Source organism: Brachyistius frenatus, unplaced genomic scaffold (assembly GCF_029030835.1).
Source record: "Brachyistius frenatus isolate BFR_SWC_R1_liver_20210118 unplaced genomic scaffold, ASM2903083v1 Contig_39, whole genome shotgun sequence".
Taxonomy (NCBI): Eukaryota; Metazoa; Chordata; class Actinopteri; family Embiotocidae; genus Brachyistius; species Brachyistius frenatus.
In genome coordinates, this window is record NW_027210638.1 from 3,396,963 (window position 1) to 3,411,113 (window position 14,151).

Sequence of the window (14,151 nt, forward strand, 5' to 3'; positions counted from 1 at the left end):
AATCGCTCCATGGTGTACAGTACAATGTGATGCACACTTTCATTTGGACTCGCTCCAGATGGTTGTTAGCAACAGGCATTTTCTGTCCTGAGCAGTTACAGCTTACAGTCTGCAGTCGTATGAAAATGCGCATGTAAAGGTCATGTCCTTACCTGGTCATGTCAGGTAGAGTAGCTTTTGGCAAATCTTGAGAAACCTTGTGGCCTGACCTCTTCTTGTTTACCTGTTTTTGCCAATGCACGCAGGACTGTGATTTTTTTTTTTTCCAGCAGCATATTGCTGGCACCACAGCAAAAGTTTAAAAGAAAAATCCGTTTTTTTTCTAAAATGAGAAACTTTTCTCTTTTTTTCTTTCTTTCTTCATCTCATTATGTCACAAAGGTACATTGTATGGTTTGTAACACAAAAAACACATGTAATATTAAAACAAAATACAAGTGCATCATTGCCTGAAGAGACGCTGTAGCGTAGAGCAATCATATAACATGAATAATAAACATAGAAGCGAACATAATAATCTTGACAAGTGGCTGGGAGTTTTATGAATTACGGCTTTGTGTTTCTTTTGTTTTGTATTATTGTGTATGTGTTCGGTATCAGTGACTGTGACTGTCATTGACGGGTGTACTTTATATTTGTCAGTCCAATGTTCACACACCAGGCCGCAGACGTTAAAGAGTGGACATTTCTTGGTGGAAAAACATACCAACATATAGAGCAAAAACAAGGAGTGAAACAAGATACTTTGTTTTTTTGAAATAATGAGATAAGGTTTGTGATATGGCGAGATAAAATGATATGTTATAGTGAGAAATGTTTTTTGTAAAGACGCATTAAATTGGTGTCTCGTAATAATGAGAAAATATGTCGTAATGTGAAAATTATCTTTTTATTATAACGTGGCAGGATCAAAAATGCAAAAGTTTTTTGAGAAACAAGATTTTTGTCTTTTTTTTGTGTTTGCTGCTGTAATGGCTCCTTCAAGATTCTCCTTGTTTTTAATGTCCTTGACTTCATCCTCATGTCCACTCGCCAACCCAACTCTCATGCAGTTTCACTCTGCAATAGGCATTTTTTTCTCATGTAATAATGTGTTGTGTAGGCTGCAGCATGGGCGCTAGTCAGCTCATTACAGCATGTTCATTAATCACAACATAAACACCATCATTTATGTGACACACTGACTGGTCAATCAGATGATTAGCTGTGTGATTAATGACTCAACAACAAACAATCTATCTCTGATCTATTAACAATCAACAGACAATCAATGGTTGGTCTACAGCTAATCAGTCACTTCATACGCTGATGGCGGACTCCACTATATTTTTGTTTCTTGCTGGTCAGTGCATCAGGTCATCTGGATATGGTTTAGTTACACCATAGTTGATATATTTTGCCTTTATCCCCGTCCCAGCCGGGCTTTTACGTAATTTTGCCCTGGAGTTAGAAAAAAAAGAAGCCAAAATAGAAGGTAACTATTAGGTAGCCTGTTCTATTTTTGTCTCCACCTGAGGGTCGATACAGAAGAAGAGAAAGAGCGAGAGATGGAATAAAAAGCAAGTGAGAATGAAAGAAGAGGATTGTCATGTAGCTCCTTTCAAGCCTGCGAGGGAGGCAGGGAGGGAGGAGACGAGATGAAAAGTGAAGAGGGATCCCTCTGAGTCAGCCATGGAGATTTCCTCCCTCCTCTCCTCTCCTCCTCCTCCTCCTTCACCTCTTCCGCCTCCCCCTCCTCTTCCTCCTCCTTTTTCTCCTCTTCCTCCTCCTCCCACTATAATTTACAACACTCTCGCCTTCCTCGGGTTTCCCTTTTGTCTGTAGCCTTCTTCCTCTGCTCCACTCCTTCCTCTGACTCTTATGTCATTCACAAAAAGCTCCCTCATTGTTTCCATATTTCTTTATTTTTTTTCTAAAACTTGTCAAGTCTTTATTTCCTCCTGCCTCTCTCTCTCAGTGGAATACTGATGAGCCTCAGACTGCACCACTCCCTCTTGTGTCCTGAGAGGATGAACATGCAGAAAACCACTGCACACATTTGACTCTCCCTGTTCATTGTTATTTATTGCCCCTGTACTTCATTCAGTCTTGTATCTACTCTCAGTTCCAGTTGCCCTTTTTGCTCACCACCTCCTTAATTGCATGCCACTTTTTCCTTTTTCAGTGTCCACCTTCATTCTTTTCATTTAACTTCATTAATATTCATCCCCTCTTTTTTCAGTTTTTGTAACTTGATTTTGCCATATACTACTCAGTCTACATGTTCCCGTGTGTCCTCTGTTCTCCCTGTCAAACATTTATATGCAGTTTCCCTCTTATAAATTGTGTAGTACATCGTGCATAGACCCCTTTGCACTTGCCCGCGTGTGTGTGTGTGTGTGTGTGTGTGTGTGTGTGTGTGTGTGTGTGTGTGTGTGTGTGTGTGTGTGTGTGTGTGTGTGTGTGTGTGTGTGTGTGTGTGTGTGTGTGTGTGTGTGTGTGTGTGTGTGTATGTGTTAGCATGTCTTTGGTTGTGCCCCCCTTGTTTCATAAAGATGCGACTCTGCTCGCGCTCTATTACATTGACTTGAACTGAGGTTTAATAAAGAGTGCAGGGATCCAAATCTAATAACAGCTGCACTCTGCTTATTGGACTGCTCTCACTCACCTTCACACGCGTATACACACACACTGCTATGTAGGCTGAGATATACTCTTTATTCCAAATGACCTTACTCAGCAAGTCTCGATTTGACATTATTCAGAAATTACTGTATACATGCAAAGACTCACAATAGTACTGTAAACAGTAAAGCATCACATCAGGGTTTTTACTGGAGAGTAGTGGGGTCATAGGTGGAGCTACATTGAGACATTATTTTTTGTTTAGTTGTTAATTTGTTGTAATGACATGTAATCCAAATGACCTAAAGTCCATTTATTATTATTCTGGCTGATTGTAATATCTCTGTGTCATTTTACTGTTTTTAAAGAAACCGTTAAAATCCCTTGATGTTGAGGTTTTTTGTCTCATGTGCTAATGCCTCTCAACATTGTGGTAAGAGTGTGTTTGAGTGTGCGATGCAGAGTAAACAGGGGCGCTGCTGGTGAAGTGAACAGCAGGGAGCAGCAACAGAAGGGTGCAAAAATTACAATCATGTGTTTCATCAGAAAGCTCCCGGTTACTGCAATTTAAATGTGTCTGTAAGTGGATGCCATCAACGGTTAAATTGGCTACCAGCTGTATCTGCCAAGTAGATTGCTCATTGTTGTTGTTTCTTCACTCTGTCTCACGGCTTCCCTTTGCTATTATGTCTGCAACATGCAACTGTGGGTTATTGCTCAAAACATGTACAGCCCATCCTGTTAACTGTGATTCTTCAATTAAATAGTTGCAAAAACTAGCTAATCGACCCCCAATGTGTTATTTAGTAATTGTCACAGTCTTGTTGCAGAAAATCCAACATGCAGAAAATCCTATTCTGGCATTTTATGAAAGGCAAGGTGTATTTTGGCTTTGGCAAATTATCTGTCTGAATCAGTGTGAGTGCATCAGTGGCAGAAAGCCATCAGCCTTTCTCAGCACAGCTGCATCCTTTATTATCTGTTTCTGCAGAGTTTGACGCATACATTGTTACCTTGGAAAAATATGTTCCTGAGTGTGTTTATAAAAGTCTACACCTTTCCTCAACAGCTGTCATTCATTCACCAATGATAGTGTGTGTGTGTGGGGGGGGGGGGTCCCTAGGTGTACAATAGAAACAAAGTGGAAGAAGGAAGGAACAAAATTAACTAAGCTCAAAGCACCAGAAATGATCTCAATGGGTCATCAGAGACACCCAGAAATGCATAAACACACACTTGAGCAGGGATGCATTGAAGCTCCCAGACAGGGTGTGTGAAGAGTATAAATAGCTCTGCATCCTCCCTGTTGCTATTTTTAAACCAGGAGTCGTGACTGACTTAACCAAGGGCAAAACACAGAGTAACACTCACACACACACACACACACACACACACACACACACACACACACACACACACACACACACACACACACACACACACACACACACACACACACACACACACACACACACACACACACACACACACACACACACACACACACACACAGAACAATACTGTACACGACTTTTCACCAGACAGCAGACTTCTTGGACAGTCATGAATAACTCAGCATCTGTTGAAACATAGCTCTTTCATTTTGTCAACTGGCAGTCTTTAGCTAGCTCTCATCTCTCTTTGTCATTGCTGAATGCAAGCCTCTTTCTGTCACATTCATTCCCTTTGTTTCATTCTCTGGGGCTTTCTATTATGCTGCTCTCTTTTCTGGTCACACTTCATGCTCCGTTTGGATGTTATTTCTACATAAGATGAGAATTTTCAATTAATGGCCCAGTGAGATGTTGAACAATCTACTGTGGAGAGACATACTGTGAATTTCTACAAGATCTTAAAATACAGTATGTTGGACAAAGTTACAGACCATACAAGGTCTTACTTTATATTGCTTGTTTTAAAATTTCAATCTAAGAATTGTTCCGTCCCTGAAAATAAAATAAAAATAATTTTCAAGTCAGTGAGTATATAGATTAGGTTAGGTTAGGTTAGGTTAGGTTAGGTTAGGTTAGGTTAGGTTAGGTTAGGTTAGGTTAGGTTAGGTTAGGTTAGGTTAGGTTAGGTTAGGTTAGGTAGTTACTTTATTAATCCCTGAGGGGAATTTTTTTTCGCTACAGCAGCATACAGAAGCAATAAGATAATAATAGAACAATAGAAAAGCAATAAAATAGCAGTAAAAAATATAAAATATAAACTGCACAGTATATATATATATATATATATATATATAGACAGTTAAAACAATGTCAAAATTTGGGAGTTACCATTGTTTGACATCCGTTAGGAATCCTGTGGACAGAGGCAGCTTCTGCATCAGATGGTCAAAGTTGAAATAGTGCAAAGGCAATAAACATATTGAATTCAAAACTGGTTTGCACAATGTCATCTCTCATTGTTGTCAGATGCTGTGTCGATCCTGAAGACTAGGTCTTCAGGAGCTGGATATGATTTAAAATCTGTAGTATAATGATTTGTCATAATTAGTTCAATAATGATTAATCTCACAGCAAATATTATTTATGACATCGGTACATCATATTTTATTTCTCATGCTGGCTTACTTCTAATTTCTTTGTCCTGATTCTTAAAGTTTGACCACATAGATTCTGGTCTTCTGGACCAGACTTTGGGTTGATTCACTTATTGAATTCATGCTTATATGTCAGCGGTTGATGTAACTACTCTACATTAAAGTATTTAGTATTCAGATAATTTATTAAAAATTGTGATATGTGTAAAGATGAATCTTTAAAATATTCATGTTGTTGGTAATTCAGTAGATTTTGTTTATTAACCAGCTGTAGAGGCTGATGTTGTTAGATAAGATAGTGTCTACAGTTAGCTCAGGTACAACAAAACTGGACCATTATGGAGAGCAAAAAGTTGTTTTTTTGTATGTAGCAAGATTTTGATTCATAATTTGGCACAGGCAGCATGAATCTATGGAGCCATCATGTTTTTGTTACTCGTTATCAAAAACATACAATGGCCAAACAACATAACACATGTCAACACTGTTAATATTTTTATCAAATGGTTTAAGTTCCCCAACCTCAATCTTAGTATCGTTGGGATGGACAACACAGTCAACCTCCATGTTGTATAATATTCCTGCTCAACGCATCCACCACCTCGAAGTAGCAGCACGACATGCAACTGGTTACCGGTGTAAAGCCACGTGTGCAGTGGTGCATGTGTGTGTTCATGTGCGACCGTGTGTATGAATGCTTGTCGACATATGCTGCGACTTTGCTCACACTAGGTTACCTGTGGAGGTGATTATGACTCAGCGTGGCAGGTGACGGATTGTGGTGGTACAGCTGAGGTAGGACTGACCTCTTATTGTGCTGGAGAGCAAAAAGCAGATGTCCAGCTGAGGTGTTGATTACCCTATGTAGGGAACTGTTGTTCAGTTGACCCCGAACAGTCCTACATAGAAAGCAGAACAGATGATTTGTGCTGTGTTCCAAATGACATACTTCCTGTAGTACACTAATAAATAGTGCTCTTCCACAAAAGGACTCTTACTTGTGTAGTGCAAGTGCAGTGCTCTTCTGCACTGACTGGAAATGACCTGTGAGCACATCACCCGCCAAAATATCTGCAGCTTTAAATTATTTTATTCAGGAAGAAACATTCTTTTGTGCCCTTTTGAAACATTCTTTTGTGCCACACTCAATAAGCACACTGTTACTTCTGTCCTGCAGCAGCAGTGAAAAAAAAACACTTTTGTTCAGTGTTCAGCAACAGCTGTAGCTTCCTCAGACTCTTTAATTTGAAAATTCTTTGTGTCGGTGGCCCCGCCCCTTCCTCTGTGTAGCCAGCATGGCGACTGTTTAGGGTGGAAAATAAGCGTTTCAGGCTTCTTTTTTGGACCATTTTGAGTGCATCATTGTGGTAATTGTCGTGCACTGCATGTTTCTGGACTTGACAGTTTGAATGCACTTATGCACTGAAAGTAGTGAGTGTTAGTACACAAGTACGCCATTTGGAAAACAGCATATGTATTTGATCAGTTTATCTAATAAACTATGATGTGAAATTCTAAATAACCATTGTCAGACAAGGGCACCAGCCCAACTCATTGTTTAAATGGTCCAATAAAACGGATGATCCAAAAAAAGTAAATGTTTATTTCACTTTATTTGTTTATGCTTGTAACATATTGCAGAGTGTGACCATTTGCTGCAGAAAGTCTTCACAATTCTCTAAAATTTGACTTTTGGCAAGCTACTATCTACAACTGTAACTCTCCACATGACAGTCGTCCTGAAGCAGTCTGGTTGGAGAAAAACACATATTTTAGATCCTCCTGAACAGATGTACACTGTTTGAGTTCGTTCCTGTCACCTCGGCTCCTGTGAGTACACATCCGATTCACAGGCGTGGCTGTCATGCGAGAGTTGGCAACAAAACAGCGTTTCAGTGCAAGGTGGAGGCTGCTCAAACGGCAACGAGCTCTTAAGGTACATATCAGGGCATATACATACTGTACATGGATATGTTTTTGCTCTGTGTACATACACTATACTGTAGTTTACATGCATGTCTTTGTTGTGTCTGGGTAAGATGTAAAGAATAGCCGGTAATGCTGATAACTACAGTATTTGTTCCGTAGAGATTTATTGTAAATACACGACATCACTCAACACTGTAATATAGTCAAATAATAACCCCAGCTATTTTAATTAAGGACCTATTAAGAGTGCTAGAGAGGTAATGAGATTTTTTTTTTCACTCTGTGTTTACACAGAATCTCAAACGCTAAGGGTTTTGTAAGTAATATTTAACATGTTATATATTAACATAAGCATTTGCCTGTGTGTGTGTGTGTGTGCATGTTTCACCAACCTTTACTTCAATTCACTGACAAGCAATCGATTGGCTTCATTCATCAGAGTGCCTGGGGTGTGATTGAAGTTCATTTAGAAGGATGTTTGTGTAAATTACCTATGTATTTGTGAGTGGAAATAACAGCCTGCGGTTCATTGAAGTGTACATAGATACACGTGTAAAATTGTAAAATTTTCTTGCATTCTCAGAAACTCAGTGGTCGATTCTGTCCATGTCGTTAGGCGTTGGTGTCCGGGACGAGGAAGGGATTGAGGGAAGTAAGCGAGGGCAGCCTAGAAGCTCAATCAGAGGTCTCACCTCTTCTTTCAATTCTGCCAATAAGGAACAGAGAGCATAGCTGCCACCTGTCTACTGCAGGGACACGATCACAGTATAGACAGACACACTGACAGAGACAAAGAGGGGGCTGGAGACGATGACCGGGAAATCATTCAGAAACACAGAAAGGGAGACAAGGAACCAAAGACTTTAATAGTACAGAGAGAATAAAGGATTTTAACATGGAAAAAAGAGACAGAAGGGAGTCAGTTCTCAGGAGACAGGCAGGGTAAAGTTGTGTTAAGCTGAGATCAGAGAGGAGGATCAGTCCATGTATCCTCTGTGTGCTGAGTGTCGTGTTTTTTTTACAGCGGGGAGTCGATAAACAGCCGCTCTCCACTCTCACACACCACTTCTCTCTCGCGAGTAAATGTAGCCTGGCACAGGCAAGCTGAGTGGTTAGCTGGGAATTCAAGTGAATGTCGTGATTGAAAATAAAGGTAAAATTACTAACGTGTTTTTAGGCTAACTTTTTTTTTTTTTTTTAGCAATGATGTTAAATTGTTAATGTAGAATAACAACTTGTGGCTAGCTTATTCACTAGGAATAACCAATGAGGGGAAATTCCTCAAATTAAATTTATGCAAACCAATAAATGGTCAATTTGATCTGATGTTTAGGAATTGATTGTTTAATATACTGGGGAAGCAGACAACAACTAGCCAGGACAAATAATGGGGGAGAGAATTATGAGATTAGTTTAATGTTTCCAACGGGGTTAGTTTGAACATGGCTGATCACACAGTGTACTAAAATACACTCTGCTACTCTGGCCTGTTTCTACCCTTGTCTCTCTGAAGAGGATGTCCTTGCACTTGAGTTTTAGAGGAAGTGAGACGTGGGCCCAGCGCAGCAGTAAGTCCTTGAGAAAATTAGGCATCTGTTGCAAAATACAGCAAGGAATCCTTCGAATGACAGATACTTGAACGTTTACTATCGTGTCACTCAAGATGAAGCCGGTCTGGCTGCCCCAGGTTACATCACCGTGACATGTCCCCATGCTGGAGTGGAATATAGTTTGGAGGAAGTAGACTACATCACTTAGCTGGCTGTCTGCTGGCTGCAACATCATACTGCCGTATCCTAGCAACCAGTTTAGAAGAAGGGCTCGCTCAGGCAAAGCTTCAGTTCCAGCTGGTGATCTCTGAGGAGTGTGTGTGTGTGTGTGTGTGTGTGTGTGTGTGTGTGTGTGTGTGTGTGTGTGTGTGTGTGTGTGTGTGTGTGTGTGTGTGTGTGTGTGTGTGTCTGTTAGCTTGCAGGGATAATGGATGAGTGTTGTAGAAATGAGCGTGCTGGCTCAGTCCTGCAGGGAAGATCAATATCAACTATACATTCATCTCTAATTACCACAGCGGAACTTAGAAGGGATCTCTCTTTTTCTCCTTCCCGCCCTCTTACTGTCTTTCTCCATCTCTCCATTGTCTTTTTTTTCTCTCTTTTAGGATCTTTCTATCATGCGTTCCCTCTACTTTTAAATCTCTGTCTTTCTATACATTTTTCAAATTAAGAGAATAAAAAAGTGTTACCCAAGCGCCGCGTTACAGTACATTAGTTACAGAACAATATTTCCACGTTGCAATTTCCCCTGCTTTGTGTCTTTGAGTGTGTTTTTGTGAAACAACACCTTTCACCGTTGTTCTTTTCTTCCTTCTCCCTCTATGCACACCCCACTGTATAATTTATGAACCAAGAACATAAAACCCTAACCCTAACCTCACCGTGCTATACGGCCCTTTGTCCTTTTTGGTCTCTTTCCCAAGTCTCTACCAACTCCAACATGTCACAGTAATGACAGCTACGCTTGTTTTACGACAATATTGGACTGATTTAGACCCCATTCTTTCTCTCTCTGACAGTGCTGAGTATAGGGGAAGGAGGCTTCTGGGAAGGCACGGTCAAAGGGAGGACCGGCTGGTTCCCAGCAGACTGTGTGGAAGAAGTTCAGATGAGGCAGTATGACCCACGGCTAGGTAAGGTCACCTACATACACTCTGACACATGTGCATACACTTGTACTGTCACAGTCCAACAAGCTTTGTTTTTGGTGTAATGTGTTTCACTCATGTTTGGCAAAGCTCTGTACATTATGCTGAAGTAGGTCCTGTAACTCTTGCTGCAGGCATTATATCTTAACATTTACTTTTATGTCTCAAGGGATGTAATCATTAAGTAATTGTGAATAGCCTAAAACTAGAAATCCAAAAAAGTACAATATATTTTAATTGAGAAATATTGACTTTTTATTTTATTTTGAACTGTCTTTGTCCTGATTACTGTCTTGATTTTTTAAATAATTTCAGTTTTCAATCTTTTAAACGAACCACCTGAAATAGCTTCCCTGCAACCATTCCCTGCCGCCTAACATTAAATGTTGATTTGATGATAAATTCTATGAAGGAATTGTCAGGAAAATATTGACCAACAAATCCCAAAGTAACACTCATTTTCCTTTTACATCCCCTTTTACTATCTGCAAATTCTGTTCTCAAGAAGCGGACAGAATGTGCACACTGCTCACTTCTGGCAATGTAGATGTAGTCCTATTGATAAATGGGGCGACCTGATAACCGAGTGGTTAGGACACATACAACATAGGATAAAATTCCCTCAGCCAAAGAATCTCTGGTTTAACTCCAGGCTGGCTGGACCTTTGCTGCATGTCATCGCCCAGGTTTTTTTTCCTTTTCATTTCCTGTGCATCTGCTCTGTAACTAAAATGCCCCCCAAAAAATTAAATAAGAACAGGCTTCACTTCTACTCTTCTGCTTCGAGAAACATTTGTAAGTTGTTAATAAGTTACGCTTCAGTTAAGTTACTTATTCTAATACCTATCAGTTGTTATGCTGCAAAAGGCCCATATCAATTGTAAAAATAGGCTTATAAGTTTAATAGATAAATTCAACATGATTAAAAATGTGCTACAAATTGACATACTTGACTCACATTCTGGAAAACCCTGTACTTTATATGCAGTAGAGATGGGTATTTTCAAGCAAAAACACTATTCACAATTTGCCAAGAACTATTCCAACTATAATTCAACTAGTACAGTACAGCATTTGAAAACAATTCAGCTGCTTTGAAAAAGAGCAATAACAAGCGATCCAGATATGCACACTTAAGTTACAATATACTGGCTACAGTCTTTTTTCCTATATTAAGTAGTTCCACCAGGATTTTTTTTTTTTTGCATGCTTAATTTTGCAGAAGCTTTTCTCTGAAATTGCGATGTAATTTGCAAAGTTTTAAATGGTTTTTTTTGCCAGAAAATTAGTTGGGATTTTGCAAAATTGCAAGCTCCTGCAAATATTGCAGCAATTGCTTAAATTTGCAGCACTTATTGCAATGGCAAGATTGCGATTTCTTGGAAGGACTGATTAGGTGTTTAATGCTAGTCTGTCCTTATTCATTAGTTGACATTTACATTCCATGCTGACTTGAGTTTTTCTCCAAAGATTGTCAGGCTTTTAGGGGCACTTAATTAGAGCCTAATTAAATGCAGGTGCACTGCAAAGGTCGACCGGTTTGGTGTGTGTTAAAAACATGAAGACATAGTTTTGCCTCACAGCACATTTTTCAGGAAAATCTGTGGCAAACTACCAGCAAATGTCAGGTCATGTCAAGTCAACTTTGCATAGTTGTGCACATTTTCTTCATGAAATAAAAGTTTGCTTTTGATGTTTAGTGTTTTTTAATTTCTTATGATTAAAAACTTGGCAGCATAGCACAGCTGGTGTGGATATCTCACACACTCGCACAAACACGTACACACCCAGTAGTGACAAACTCTATCAGTCACAATGTAAAAAGTATTGCATGTTGACCTGTTGTGTTTTTTAGATTAATTAACGCACAACTTAAAACAAAGCATTATCCTCATAGCCACACTCACTGTTACCTGTGGTGTCATTAATCTGTGATGTTCAGAGCGTTCCAGGAATTTTGTTGCTGCAATTTAAAAAATACTTAATGCCTTAACCCAATTTTTTTGACATACAATAGAAAGTAATGGTCCCCACTTAAAATTTATTAAAATGGACCGATAATGTTTCATTACTTTAATTGAATTACTTTTTTATTTTTAGCATTTTTTTCAAGAGAGATCTTGTGATTCTAACACCTGTTTTAGACATTTGAAAAATAGTCTACCAGCAAAGTGAACTGTTGCTGCTTTAAGGTAACTCAACGTGATATTCTTATCTCTGGACAGCTAGAAACAGAAATACACAACCAGGTACAACAAAACAGGTTAATGTTAACATTGTAAACTTTGTAAACAACTGGGAGTCTATCAGATTAATGCAACAACATCTGTGTTTAAACTGTCATTTAATTAGCAGATGGCCCATTTTGTTTCGTGTGGTCTCTAACAACATGTGCAGCAGCGACACTGAAATTTAAGTTCTGTGCAGCGTCAAGTATCACACGTAAACAAGTATCATGAAAACCATATGGGGACTGTGTGCAAAAGTTTAGCAAGATGTGCAGCAGGCACATATATTGGAAATATTTTATAATGTATAAAATCCCGTTCCTCTTGTGTGTCATGCATCTCCTGGGACCTATTTCAGGAGCAACTGGGGCATTTTGCCTTTTCAAAGGGTTGTTGAGGGATTGAGGTTACCTCCGAGTAGGTGTGGAGAGATGAGAAAGGCCGGAATCTCTAAATACCCCATTTAAATGCATTGTGAGCAAAAGATAGGGGAAGGTGGGAAAGAAAGGGCCAGATAGCAAGGGAGACGGATGGTGGAGCATACTCTAAAAGACAGCAAAGTGGAGAAGCCAGAGCGTGTCTTTCAGAGAGGGAGGGAGGGAGGGAGGGAGGAGGGAAGATGGGTCTGATATTCAGCCCCACTCACTCATAAATCCTGAAAAACTCAGAACCCTGAGATACCTATTTCTCGGGGATTTAAAATGTCTTCTACCTCTCCTGACAATGTGTGGAGTTGTTTTTCTATGCTATTTCACTGGTATGCTTCTAATTTGCTTGTAATGATCAAAATTAAAGTAAATTACACAGCCCAATATATTTGATATATCATTGATTAACATGCACATTTCTGAATCTACTGAGCCATTTCAAAACAAATCTCATGCTCATCCCTCGATTCATCATCAGTGATACAACAGCAGAACAACACAGGACGACACAGTAACGTATACACTGAAACACACACGAGTTGTTTATCTGAAGGCAGCCTTTGAGGCGTCACTGACAGTAAGGGCAATATGACTCAGCCTAGTGAAGCAGGAAAGACAGCCCTGTCTACAATTAAGTAACCCAAGTACCATTGAGTGTGCTCTCTCTCTCTCTCCCTCTGTGTCTCTCTCTCTCTGCCACTGTACATCACCCATGAGTCATGACTCTGAAAGTGGTATCTCTCTTTATCTATCTGTGCCTCCATCTCTTTTTGCTCTTCTCTGCCAGGTTTGAAAAAGCAATGATGGAACAGAGGGAAATATATAAAATTGGGGGTGATAATGGAAAAAAGCAGTTTCAGTGTGGGAGATGGGACAGGAAAAGGCAGCACTAGAAAGACAGAGAGAGAGAGTAAGGAAGCAGGTGACCATGTGAAAGAGGCAGTTTAAACCATCACCGACTCTCTTGGCTATTATCTGTCACCACACTGCTCTTCTCTCTCTCAGCATGGCCAGAGCTACCTGCAGCCAACAGTTCATCTTCAACCAGTGCTCAAGGGGACAGAGAGAGGGAGGTGAGAAAAAGGCAAAGTCTAGAAGTCACAATGGAAAAAAAGGGAAAATAGCAACAAGAGGGACATGAGCGACTGATAGAGAAAATTAGGGTGAAAGGCAAAGACTATCGATTGAGTTCATTAAGAGTAGAATAAGTGATGCAGTGGTGAACTGCTGATATGTTTTGATGAGAATTAATATGAATCCCTGTACTGGCAACGGAGAGTTTTGAATGGGTCCAAAAAGCTGAACATTTGTTACCTCTGTAGAATTTATATAATCTATGAAATAGCATCCCGCTGAGACCCCACTGCCTCTCACACGTACACACAGCACGCATGCTGCTGGCCTGTATCTGGGGGTTAATAGTAGATGTTTACCCGTGGTAATGGAGGGGATAATGATGTCAGTATGAACCGCTCTTCCCTCTCTAATGATGCCACTCTTTTTCAGAAAATGTTACTGTTAATCTGTTGGTTACAATCTGTTGGGATCTTACAGGCCCCGCCCCCATCCTTCTATCCTCTAATAAGATATCAATACCCTTCAGCCAAATACACTAAAATTCTGCTTCATGGTAAATGTAACAGCTACATATTTTTACCAGCCATCATTAGCCTTCCTTTTTCCTTTTACCTTTTTCATTTTTCATTTTTTTTAACA

At 39.8% G+C, this 14,151-nt stretch overlaps 1 protein-coding gene across 1 annotated transcript in view; it reads left to right on the plus strand.

Annotated features, from left to right (window-relative positions):
- Nucleotides 1-14,151, plus strand: part of LOC138622796 (SH3 and multiple ankyrin repeat domains protein 3-like) — a gene marked incomplete at its 3' end in the record, with an annotated part of 136,071 nt that overhangs the window by 98,289 nt on the left and 23,631 nt on the right. Inside the window, exon 13 of the mRNA XM_069701848.1 lies at nt 9,651-9,764. Within this exon, the coding sequence (XP_069557949.1) occupies nt 9,651-9,764 (114 nt within the window). The remainder of the gene's footprint in view (nt 1-9,650; nt 9,765-14,151) is intronic.